General features: G+C 42.5%; 1 protein-coding gene across 2 annotated transcripts in view; it reads right to left on the bottom strand.

The window, feature by feature from the left end:
- Positions 1-13,286, bottom strand: part of PPARGC1A (PPARG coactivator 1 alpha) — a 494,389-nt gene that overhangs the window by 3,748 nt on the left and 477,355 nt on the right. For both annotated transcript variants that reach the window (XM_048848707.2, XM_048848708.2), the window contains exons 11-12: positions 6,074-6,195; positions 5,563-5,714 (exon numbers count right to left, since the gene is read on the bottom strand). In XM_048848707.2, coding sequence (XP_048704664.2) covers positions 5,563-5,714; positions 6,074-6,195 — 274 coding nt within the window. The remainder of the gene's footprint in view (positions 1-5,562; positions 5,715-6,073; positions 6,196-13,286) is intronic.

The raw sequence follows: 13,286 nt of genomic DNA, 5'->3' as shown, positions 1-13,286 counted from the left end.
CAGTTTGAATCACTAACATTATGGAAACAACAAGGCATCAATGAGCAAATTCACATGCACCGGAATTATGACAGGGTGCTAGAACCAAGACTTTGGGTAGTGGAGAAGCTTTGTGTAAGAAAGGGGCTTTCTAATAAAATCATAGCTTGAAGAAAGGCAGGTTAAAATCATGGATTAAAGGGCTCTGCAGAGAGGCAGTGGATAGAAAAATGAACTAGGACCCAGGAGCTCCGGGTTCTATTTCTGACTTGGCAACTGTCCTGCTGGGTGACAAGTCACTTCACCTTCCTGTATTTTTTTCTCTCCCACCCTTTGTTTATTTTGTGTATTAGACTGTCAGCGCTTTAGGGCAGGGACTATTGCTTTGTACAGAACATAAGAACGGCCATACCAGGTCAGACCAAAGGTCCATCTAGCCCAGTGTCCTGTCTCCCATGGCCACAGGTGTTACAGAGGGAATTAACATTACAGGGAAATCATTGAGTGATCCATCCCCTGTCATGCAGTCCCAGCATCTGGCAGCTAGAGACCCTCAGTTGGGGTCTCTAGATGCTACTGTAATACAAATGATAAATAATAATATGGTTCTCAGACTGATTTGATCAGTTTGATTCTTTGGGTCTGTAGATGTTTATGGTCTTCCCCCCAAGTACCCAGCTCTGAAGGCAGAGTGGAGGGCAGTGGCTGCTGGCCAGGCACCCAGCTCTGAAGGCAGCACTGGGCCAGCAGCAGCGCAGAAGTAAGAGTGGCAATGTGAAAAGTGATATTTGTCCATATCACTTTCTACAGCAGTCTTAGAAGTAAGGGTGCAGCAGTGCAGAGGTAAGGGAGGCAACGTGAAAAGTGATATTTGTCAATCATTTTTCACAGCAAACTTAGTGTGGAAAGAAAGCCTGAGGCCCACAGCCCCCAGGTGAGGGATTGAGTGGGGAAGGAAGGAGAGCCTGAGCCCAGGTGACAGGACTCTGCTGTCAGCCCCAGGTTGGCGGGACCCCTGCTGTCCCTTTTAACCCTGCCTCCTGGGTATGCCCAGCCCTTCTGCATGAGCCACCCAGAGCTGACAGCCAGAAGTCCTAAAAAGAACAAAAAAAGTACACAGCTCACACATATCTTGACACATTCCCACACCTCCCTTTGGAGGCCTGCCCCACAGTTTGAGAACGGCTAGTCTATACTATTATGTTCACCACTTTTCCAAGCCTCTGATACATTTTAGCCAACATTGAGGTATTGTCTGAAATGTCATAAACTTCTGAACATTATTGTCCTGGTAAAATATGTGTATCAACATTATATGTGAAGCTATAAGTTTCTACTATATGTCCTTGCTGTAATATGCTCCAAGTTTTAAAAAAAAGCAGGCCCAAGCCAGTTTTCCAGAGACAAAGAGACACTGACACCAGAGTCAGGTGTTAAAAAACTATCACCTGCTCAAGCAGCCATTCTCCAGCAACAGGAAGGTGTAAAGAAGAAATTTATAATTCATCATAGGGACAGTTCAAGCTTCTCTTCTTCATCTCTGCTCACGACATCAACGGCTTGCAAAGAGCTGAACTAAGGGGGAAGGGTGCCAGGCTGAAAGGAGATCCACCCAGCGTACGGTGAGGCAAAACCTTTTGCTTTTAAGTTCTCTTAGCTTAAGTTAAGTACTAGCTTGCGATTTACACTTTTATTTTCTTTTGTAACCAATCCTGACTTTTATGTATCATCTCTTGTAATCACTTAAAATCTATTTTATGTAGTTAATAAATGTATTTTATTGTTTTATCTTAACAAGTGTGTTTGGATTAAAATGTATGGAAAACTCCATTTGGGATAACAAGGCTGGTGCATTATCATTTTCCTTTGATGAAATGACAGACTTCCTAAGAGCTTGTACTATTCAGAAGAGAACTGAACAGTACAAGAAGCACATTTCTGGGGGAAAAAGGCTGGGACTAAGAATTTGCGGGTGTTACCCTGTATGTAATTCATGAGTGACTGCTCAGAGTGCTCATGTATTTAGCTGTGAGTGTATTTGCATGCTGAAGGCTGTGTGAGTGGATGTTCTGACAACAAAACAGTGTAAAAGGCACCCTAGGCTAGAGAGTTAAGGGGACACAGCTGTTCAACGGTCCAGATTACAGTGATTAAACAAATATTAAGTTTGTGTTTTGGAAGTAACCAACCCCCTGTGCCCAAGACTGTGTAATCACTCAAACATGTGACTCTAGTCATGTGAATTCAGTGAGGCCACTCTCTTGTAGGAAAAGTTGTTCATGTAATAATATGTTTGCAGAAGTGGGAACATAGTACATTGATGAGGTTGCAGGCATTTCATTTCAGACACATCACTGGTTCTTGTGTTTGTGCTACACTACATATATGATAGTCATTCTTAACACCTGAGGTTGAATCATGAGATGTGTTTGTGTTGAATACACAATGCACAATACACGTTCTTTTGACTTTGAGATTAGGCCTCATCGTAGCAATACTAAAGTTCTGACCACTTCAAAGGGAGCTCCTAGTATTTTTGCTGCTGTTGTTCTTTAGATCAGATGTTCAACACACTGCTGATTAATTGCATCTGCCCTTGTATGGACTCATGAAGTTAAAAGTTCACTCCATCATTTCCCTATGTCTGACACACAGCCTGTGAAATTCAGAGAGGGCAATCTGAAATGGAGAGAGGCACAGGCTTCAGTAGTACAAAGCAAAGGTGTTCTGCTCAGAAATACTTTGAGGATCCCACTCAATATAGAAAGATCTTAAAGGGTCCACAAGCCAATGATGAATAATGTTCAAGAGGGTCCCCGTCAGGAAGCTTATTTTAAGCCCAGATGTATTGAGATACCAGATACCCCCTGGCTTCATCACTGCAGAAGATACGTCAAACCAAGTCAAGACTTCAATCTGTCTTTGCTGTTTTTATCAGCCAACATTTGAACAAATGACTTGCCACCTTTTATATTTTCATCATCAGTCCCAAATCTCTTCAGCAGTCAGCTGCCTTTTCCCAGCTTTACACTATCTATTTAGCAAGTGAAGTGAATTATAGCATATTCATTGTGAACAATGCATATCACTTATCATTTACTCTGAGAAGACATCAACTGGTTAGAAAAAATATATTTGTATTCACTTCTTGCTTCACACAAAGCCAAGGGCAGCGCATACAAGATTTCATTAGCCCCATGTTACAGGGTTATGCAGAGATTTTAATGATTGTTGTCATTAATTCATAAAAACACAATAACCAATTAATGAAGGTACTGTAATAACATTTCCCTTGGTATTTTATTCAGAAAAGAATATCTGCTATACCCGCATTCTATTTAGACAAGTACTAGCTAAGGTTTAATATTTAGTGAATAATCTGCATTTTAAAAGGTCATTAAAATAGGACGTATGTATGATGTATGTATGCATGATAACATATTTAGAAGAGCCAGTTTTCAGGTGGATCTATATGGCCTCTGCATGTGCACACACAAACACCTGCACGCATACTGTAAAAATTCTAACGCCTGCTGTCAAGGTTCCTCCCCCACTCTGAACTCTAGGGTACAGATGTGGGGACCTGCATGAAAAACCTCCTAAGCTTAACTTCCCCAAGGTACAAAATATTCCACCCGTCGTCCTTGGATTGGCCGCTACCACCACCAAACTAATACTGGTTACTGGGGAAGAGCTGTTTGGACACGTCTTTCCCCCCAAAATACTTCCCAAAACCTTGCACCCCACTTCCTGGACAAGGTTTGGTAAAAAGCCTCACCAATTTGCCTAGGTGACTACAGACCCAGACCCTTGGATCTTAAGAACAATGAACAATCCTCCCAACACTTGCACCCCCCCTTTCCTGGGAAATGTTGGATAAAAAGCCTCACCAATTTGCACAGGTGACCACAGACCCAAACCCTTGGATCTGAGAACAGTGAAAAAGCATTCAGTTTCTTACAAGAAGACTTTTAATAAAAAATAGAAGTAAATAGAAATAAAGAAATCCCCCCTGTAAAATCAGGATGGTAGATACCTTACAGGGTAATTAGATTCAAAAACATAGAGAACCCCTCTAGGCAAAACCTTAAGTTACAAAAAAGATACACAGACAGAAATAGTTATTCTATTCAGCACAGTTCTTTTCTCAGCCATTTAAAGAAATCATAATCTAACACATACCTAGCTAGATTACTTACTAAAAGTTCTAAGACTCCATTCCTGGTCTATCCCCGGCAGAAACCAGTATATAGACAGACAGACAGACAGACCCTTTGTTTCTCTCCCTCCTCCCAGCTTTTGAAAGTATCTTGTCTCCTCATTGGTCATTTTGGTCAGGTGCCAGCGAGGTTACCTTTAGCTTCTTAACCCTTTACAGGTGAGAGGAGCTTTCCCCTGGCCAGGGGGGATTTCAAAGGGGTTTACCCTTCCCTTTATATTTATGACACCTGCACACACACTTCAAACAGTCTCACCTGCAAGAAGCAGCACTGGATGAGCACCTCCTGCTCTCCTGGCCAAGGCCTGAGTCACAGTCTGAACAGGGGAGTAAGCTGAGGTCTTACACCCAGCATGCTCCAATACCATGAAGGGCCGTGACAATTTAGCCTTAAGTGCTTGCTATTAGGAGACAATCACTGGAACAGGGAACGCCAAGGGGGGCGGGGGGGGGTAAATTCTCCATCAATTGGAGTCCTTAATTCAAGATTGGATGTCTTTGTAAAAGAGATGCTCTAGTTCCGTTACAAACTTGGGCTCAGTGCAGGAATCATTGGGTGAAATCTATGGCCTGTGTTATGGAAGGGGTCAGAGTGGATGATCATAATGATCCTTTCCGGCTTTAAAATCTATGGGCATGTCTATGCCACAGCTGGCCTGGGTCAGCTGATTTGGGCTCGTGGGGCTTAGGCTGAGGGGCTATAATACTGCAGTATAGATGTTTGGGCTTGGGCTGCAGTCTGGGATTCCCTGGCTCCAGCACAAGCCCAAATGTCTACACTGCAATTTTGTAGCCCCATGAGCCCAAGTTAGCTGACATGGGCCAGCCATGGGTGTTTTATTACAGTGTAAACATAGCCTATGAGACTGTAGTCCTTGTCTCCAGCTGGTTCTACCTAACTAGCACCTAAACATATGAAAGGGCAAAAATCATGATGAAGTTTATTTTGGTGGGGACTCTACCATTACCTCTATTTATGGATCATATAAATACATCCGGTATCAGCACCAAGAAGTTATTACATTACAGAGAATAATAATGCATGCAGAAAGTTTCCAGAGTACTGTCATTTTGCCAAGGCAATATTTTCACCAGAGGGTCCATTGATTTCCATACCGATATAGATAAATTGCAAATGAATGGTACATAAACTCTATGAAAGCCTGCCACTCAGCCATTAGACAAAGTTGTAGTTTTTAAACTTGTTTTTGCCAAACAAGCAGAAACCATTTGCCTTTTAAAAAAACAGTAACTTCAATACAATAGCTATGAACAAAAACCAAACTCTGGATAGCCCTGGATTATGTGTTTCATTTTGATCTCTATATCAAGTACTCACATTTCATGTACAGCAAAATACTTACCTAGGTCTGCATAGTTAGACTTGCAAAATTGCTTGCGTCCACAAAAGTACAACTCAAAGTCAGGTTCATTTGACCTGCGTAAAGTGTATCCATTTTCGAGAGCAGCAAACGCATCACAAGTGTAGCGGTAGGTGATGAAACCATAGCTGTCTCTGTAATTGAAAAATACAATTGGGAAGAAAAGTTAAAAAGCGTTAATGCACATCAGTGTAACCCTTTCCTGAAAGCAGGAACATACTGGTGCTACTGTAGTGCAAATGTCAAAGCTACTGCATCCATTTTTCAGCATGATTGTCCTGTCATGCAGCTAAATACTTATTTCTGGGACAGGAAATCTCAACTAGCAACATTAATAAATAAGGCTGAAAGAAAATAAATAAGGTTTTGAACTCAGCATGTCATCTGTCACGGCACTTACACTGGTAACGCCCCTACCAGTGACCTTACTGTCATACTTTTTTTTTTTATATAGGGCAGCTTCTAAACAAGAAATAGCCTTGAAAGTTCTTACCCATCATCCCGCAGATGTACTGTACACTCCTCAATTTCACCAAAAACTTCAAACCGGTCCCTTAGTTCTGTTCGGGTCGTATCAGCTCTGATTTTACCCACATACATCACACGACGTTCTTCCTGTGAAGAAGGGGAAAGGAAGAAGAGGGACTTTTTATGATAGGTGCAGTCCAGATTACATATATTTACATATATAGGGGTGTGTTGGAGCTGCATAATGATGGTAGTATAGTTAGAAGTGGGAAAGACCTACTAGATCCATCTCCCTGCTAACAATAATATTGTTCTGAGGAAGGACATAGTAGACATTTAAATGGTATTATTACACGTGACGGATAGTGTGGTCCAGGGATAGTGCCCCAAATTAGGAGTCAGGAGACTGGGGTGCTTCTGTTACTGTCTAGGCCACTCTCCTGTTATGTGACATTGAACATCTCGCTATGCCTCTGGCTCCACTCCAGTCCTCTGTCTGTTTGTCCATTTAGACTGTAAGCTCTTTAGGGCAGGGACTGTCTCTTAGTATGTGTCTATATAACACCAAGCACAATGGGGACCCAATCTCAGTTGGGGGCAAATGTAATAAAAATAATAAATAACAAACGTAGCAATAATAAAAATACATTCTAGATACGTACACAGCAGACCTAACTAAGGGATAGTCAGTATTGCCGCCATAATCTAGTTTTTAGTGATTTATAACCTCAAAATGAAGGAAGACCTGTTTTCAGCCTGAGACTAGAGACAATTTCTAATAATTACATGAGTGGTTTCTTTGAGGAAGCAAAATAACACATTTCTTGTAGCTACAGTTACATTTTTGGTTTATTAGCAAAAATGTTGAAACATTCTTATTCAATTGTGCAATTTTGCAGGCACTAATGCTGACTGGTACTTGTGCTTTGGTACTTGGAACAAAGGTACTTTTCATATAGTCCAAACTCCAGACATAGGTCCCTCTCATATCCCCCAGAGCTAAAATCCATGACAGAGTGACCGAACCTAGGAAACTCTGGGAGTTTCACTTGATGGATTTTCTGACTAATGCTTCACTCAGGACAGAGGGAATTAGCGAGTTGCAGATGATGACAGGTGGAAAGAGATTGCCAAGGTCCCCAGATCCCCAGGGCAAAGACGCACTAGGCCCACAGCTTCTCCCAGGCAGCACAGTTCTTTGAAGACCTCCCCTAGTGTCTAGGAGCCCTACTCGTGGACCAGGACCCCACTGTGCCAGGTGCTGTCCAAACATAGAAAAGATGGTCCCTACTCCACAAAGCTTACCAGCGAAGTATAAGACAAGATATAACAGATGGTTATCGATAGGCAGATGGGAGACAGTATTAGTCAGCAAGATAGGTCATGGTCTCTCCACATCACTAGCCTCACCATTGTCAAGTTTTGGCTCTTCCCACCCACATGTATGTCCAATATCCTGTCTCAGAGCCAACTCTCTGCTACAGATTGGCACAGCTCTACTGGTCAATGGAACACCACCAATTTACATGAGTAGAGAATTTGACAGCAATGCAGCACAAAGAAATTAAGAGAAGCATTAACTTGCCCATAGATAACCAGGGGATTACGAGGGGGACGCTCTATGAACAGCAGCTGCTTCTTGGTCATATCCTCAACCTCTGACTCCAGGATGTCCAACCCAGATCCATGATCATGCAGAAGGTGGAGGAGTGAACAGAGGGTTTTCTGTTAACTACGAGGGATTTGAGGAGCGTGGAGCAGAGGTCAGCACCCCAACCTCCTTCTGCTCCTCCCTGCTTGCTTTCAGTATGGTTGGGCATGAGGAAGCACAGACCCCCGCCCACTCCAGACTTTAAAAACAGTAAAGACTGCATATGCACAATCATTACTTTCCAGACTGTCTTACCAAATCGAGGATGTAAACGCACTGAAACACTTGATAAGAAACAATTCCACTGACACTAGGTATTGAACCTAAATGACTGGCCAGATGGCGTATAACATAACATAGCAAACCGACTAACGCACGTCATCTGAGATACTACATTTCGACTGAAAAAACATAACGTATCACACACGGATGCTGAGATTGTTATATAACAGTGTGATGGAAAGAACTGTTGCACACACTTCCGTGTGACTGAGTGAGGCCCTGTGTGCACTGGTTTTGTTTTTGGGGTGGGTTTTTTTTCCCCTTTTATCTTTAAGATAATTGTAAAAAACCAAAACTGAACAATTAAAAAAAATCTTGCTAATGTATCAGTAAGGGAATAAGTTCAACCTACAAAATTAAGGAAATTCAAATGTAAAGCTGAAATGTACCATATGCCCTTCAATATGTAGGCACAACAAGATGTTCTCATTAACTGTTTGTTTAAAGGGGGTGCCATGGTGTCTAAGTATTAGAGAGAATAGGGCTCATTTCAGCACTGACATTGGCTTGGCTGGCTTTTGTTGATATAATTGTGATTGTAAAGAGATTATTTGTAATCTCCTCTCATAACAACACACACCTTTAATAACAAGAGCTACACAAGCGTAACAAGATTACAACATACTCCTTTTGTTTTATAAAAAGTAACACGTACAGGTCTGTATGTAGACATTAAATATGCCCTTTATTGCACTTGATGATGTATGAATAGGGACACTGGAAAATTACAGAGGAAAGTTTTTTGTCTCAAATTTAATGTGGGCAGAGAGAAATGTGCAGAAAACTCTGGAAAGCACTGTTGAGCTTTTCACTGCAGTCTGCAGATCATTTACCTTGCATCACAAATTCTGAGTATGGTTCAGTGATTTGCCACGTAAATGAAGAAATGCCCTGCCAACCCCCTCTGGCCCAACATGCCTGGTCCTCCTTTGGGCTTAATTTAAGATCGTCTTCCTGCTTTTTATCCTGTCCTCAGAAGCAGTAGCCTACTGACAGTGAGGGTAGAAAAACTTGTAGATTTATAAATAAAATTTATGGTTTCAAATTTTAAAAGCTAGCGAGGCCAGCATTCCTAGTGTGACCAAGCTTTCCTTACTGCAGTCAGAGTGAGACCCAGGTTTGCCATCTGCATGTCCAGTTTGGCCAGGCCTGCCATCCTATGCTAAGCTTTCTCTTGCCTCCTAAACACTCTCCCCCAAAAACTTTCTTCCTTCCGCGTGAACTCTCTTCCTCATGCCCAATTGTCAGCTTTGCGAGGAACAATGCTTTTTCCATGCCAGACTCTTCCACCCACTGTCTCCTGGGCTGCCGCTGAGTGACTTCTGGGCGCTGCGTTTACCAAAGGCAGTAGTGCTAGAGGAAGCCATGCTCAGCCATGTCTCTCCCCGCTGCTTCTCCTTCCCCTTTGTGCACTGCTGGCGTGCTTGCAGCAGTGTACTGGGAAAGGCTCATACAATGCTGCTCACCACATCCTTCCAAGATGGTCCATGTTTGCCCTGGATTAACAAAACACTGGTCCACCCTTTTTGAGGGTGTGGACTGCATGCAGTTCTCTGAAACCCACATAATGCTACATTAGCCAGCGTATGTAAAGCTGTTACACAAACTCAGGCAGGACCATGGGAGACCAAAGGGTAAATCTGAACTCTTTTCACCATTTCCTGGGAACTTTTCCGAAGGATTTGCTGTTTCCCCAAGAGTGAGTGGAAAGTAGCTTACAACCCTATCACTACCCTGCCCTCCATGGTGAGTGATCTGCAAGTCAGTTTTAGCACAAGATAATAAAGGAGCTGCTTCTTATATGTGCAGGCAAAGCCCCCATTTGAAAGTGCAATGGGAATGGTTAGATTGAGAAATTAAAAAGAAAAAAAAAGTTAGGAAAAGCTCAACCTTCTTCCAACCCAAGCAGGGTCATGAGGGAAGACCTGCTTTGGAAAGTGAATCAGCAAATAAATGCTGCTGTAGGGAAACAAGTGTGGCAAAAAGGAGAGCACGAAGACTTGAAAAGAAAGAGTGTCCTGAGTGGTTTTTGATTTCCATGTTTGCAACGGTCCAACCATGCACTTAGGTGAACGGTAGGAGAGTGGCCAAAAAAGGGTGATTGTTGATAGCATGTGGACCCAGTAAAACTCATGACATATGTACCTTGATCTGGGTTTGTACAATGAGGTAGAGCCACTTGGTGCTACTGCAGTAATAATAGTCATTATCAGGAGGAGGGGCAACAGAAAATCATGGAGACAAAGAAACCATGAACTTCTTTTCACTGGGGATTTACTCAGTTTTAGGCAGTGTTTGATGTGTTTTAAAGAAGTCAGATATTCATTTATAAAAAGCTCTGTCTCTTGCCTTCATGTTGCAAAGCAATGTATTTGATCTAAAATGATGCTTTCCTTTGTACTCTCCCTGTGTATAAGTTCTCTGGGACAGGGGCTCTCCTGAGATTTGTGTCCTGTCCATTGTCAGCACTTAAGAAATGAGAAGTAAAGACGTTAAGAGTAATTTTCTTGTTTCGTCTTTCAAAGGGGCATTGTGTTATCATCCCAATTCCTTGCCCGCAGATTGCGCAGGTTGCAAACGAGGGGAGACTGAGAAGTCTACAGAAAATCAGCATAGCAGCGCCAGCACAGATTTATAAATGCTAGGTTGCTAATCACATGGTTTAACCTTTCGGTTCTAAGGCAGCGCTTTAGTGGTGTGTCAAGAGCTGCTGAAACATCAAAGGGTTTCAGTGCTTCTGGAGTGGTAATGCTCTGAAGGCTGGCTCTGTGTTCCATCACACCTGTAGCTCTATAGCCTTTTCAAGCTTCTGCTGCAGTACAACTAGGCCTCCGGGCCACCACTTCTCTCAAGCCTTTGCCTTTCTGCTATTTCTTCCCCTCTGACATGACATAAAACTTCTTCCCACCGCATGCTGGGCAGCACACTACGGAGTTGCCACTCTGTTCTTCGGCCAATACGTCTTTTCTGTGACGTTCACCCATCCGCTAATTCCTCTCACTACTTAAGCATTGCTACCCCGGCCACAGATTCCAGGAATGTAAAGCGTTAATTATCATTCTGAAACCACAGCTTGAGAATTATTAGACACGTAGGAATATAGACTGTGGTGGCAAAAGCCTCTGCAGCAGCTCAGAAATTACCTGCAGCAGCTCAGAAATTACCTGCAGCAGCTCAGAGGAATTGGGCGCTTCTGAATCTTCATGGCACGTCACTAGTTTTGGTTTGGATTCTTAGTTCCTACAAAGCCCTGTATCGACTGTTCCAGGGCACCTCTACATTGCAGCCGGAGTTGTGATTTGCAGTTCGCGTAGACATACTGGAGCTAGTTGTAGCAGTGAGGACATGACAGTGCAGCCTTCAGTACAGGCTGCACAAGCCTGCCTGACCCCCCCCCAACCCTCCTAGATTAGGTACTTCCATTGGTAGCCTGCACTGAAGCCCACATCACAGCATCCCTAGCCAGTGCATAATTGGTAATGAAAGAGGTGCTGGACTCAAGTAATCAGGTGCCAGGGCTCAAGCAATTTTTTTTACTTTCATAACTGATGCAGCAAGCCCAGAGGTGCAGTGGCTATGAACTGCCAAGACTGACAAGACTGATTAAGCACTGGATCTAGCTAGAGGACAGCTAGCACAGGTATGTCTATGTGAGCTGCAAATTGCACCCCTGGCTGCAGTGTACATGTACCCTTAGGTTGTGCCTCAAATGGCAAGATGAAGGTGTCTTTATTGTGATAATTTAGAAAGCTGCCACTTAGCATTATTAAGTGATTTGGATAGATCTTGTTGGCTAAAGAGAGCTTCAACTATTGTTCTATGAACACACACACACACAGAGTAAAATTCTGACCCCACTGAGTTTTACTATTGATTTCAATAGGGCTAGGATCTCACACCAGGTATATAAAACTTGTTCACCAAGCATATCATTATGCCACTCCCTAGAATACCTCCTTTTACAATAGCATTAATAAAACGATTAAACTCCATTTTAAAAAAAATACTTATTGTCTGAGGCCACCATTTTCACACTTGGTTGCCTAAAATTATGACCTAAATCCTTATTGAGGCACCCAAATAAGTGGCCTGATTTTCAGGCGGCTGAACTCCCATTAACTTCAATGGGAGCTGAGGAGGCCCCTCATTTTGAAAGTTAAGCCACTTTCATTTAAATAGTCAGATATGAATTTAGGAACCTAATTTTAGGCATCCATGTTTTAAAATGTTGGCTCACAGTTTTAGTTAGCCTCAACCTGGCCTCAGTTACTACAGTAATCACACAGGAGTACGAAAAGGCATCTAGATTTTGGAAACAAGTATCTTCAGTATTTTGTGGCTAAAATATATATTTGCATCTGCCAAGATGCTAATGGCATATACAGACTGTTGGCCATGTGCAATCAGAAGGCATTTTTGCACATTTGGTTTTGACAGATTAAATTACCCAATTCTTATGTCTTTTTTTCATCTTCTGTGTGCATTTAAGCTGCTGTACCATTTAAGCTGACTCTGTATATTAATCCATTAATACCTGCCTGGATTTAGCTCAGTCATACCTGCTGCTACCCAGTCTTATGCAACCTCCTCCTTAGCATGTCTCCTGCAGTCAGCTCCTGAGATCCTGGCTCTGTGTCTCTTGTGGAGAAGAGACATCTGTCCAGTCCAACCTCAGTAGCATGAGACAGTGGGCTGGAGCCTTATATTTCAGGAATTTATGTTTATATGGAAAACATGGATCAGTCCTTGCAGAGGAAAAAGAGACTCAACAAGAAGTAGGGGAAACTCCCCAAGGTGGACGACAAAGCAACCTTAATCTGGGGATAGGTGGGAAGAGAGTCCCAAGGAAAGAATATGAAGGAAAGATTGTAGTTGTTGAAGAGAGAATGAGGAGAGTCTCTCAAGAGAGAAGCTGGGGAGAAAAGTGCTTTCTAAGGAGAGGAGCATTAGAGAGGGAGACAGAGAGACCCATGGTAAAACCCTGGGCCCAATGAAGTCAATGGGCAAGGATTTCACCCACAGTGCTTATTCACACAGGGGAGGAAATAACCTGCTTTCATTTTATACCATTTTTTTCATTTTATAAAGCTAATGATGGTGACAAAAAACTGATAGGATTCCATCATCTGCTGATGCAACATACACAAGGGCTCTATGTTTTTATTATGCTGCATTTATTGGTATTTTAACAGGCTATAATTTGCCACACTACTAGATTATTTTAGTACTGATTTATTTATGGATAAGTACACACAGGTACTTGCTTTTTTAATGGAGTTTTGATTTTGAAATATCTAAAACTCCT

This window comes from Caretta caretta, chromosome 4 (assembly GCF_965140235.1).
Source record: "Caretta caretta isolate rCarCar2 chromosome 4, rCarCar1.hap1, whole genome shotgun sequence".
NCBI classification, from domain to species: domain Eukaryota; kingdom Metazoa; phylum Chordata; order Testudines; family Cheloniidae; genus Caretta; species Caretta caretta.
This window is presented reverse-complemented; position numbering and strand designations above follow the sequence as displayed.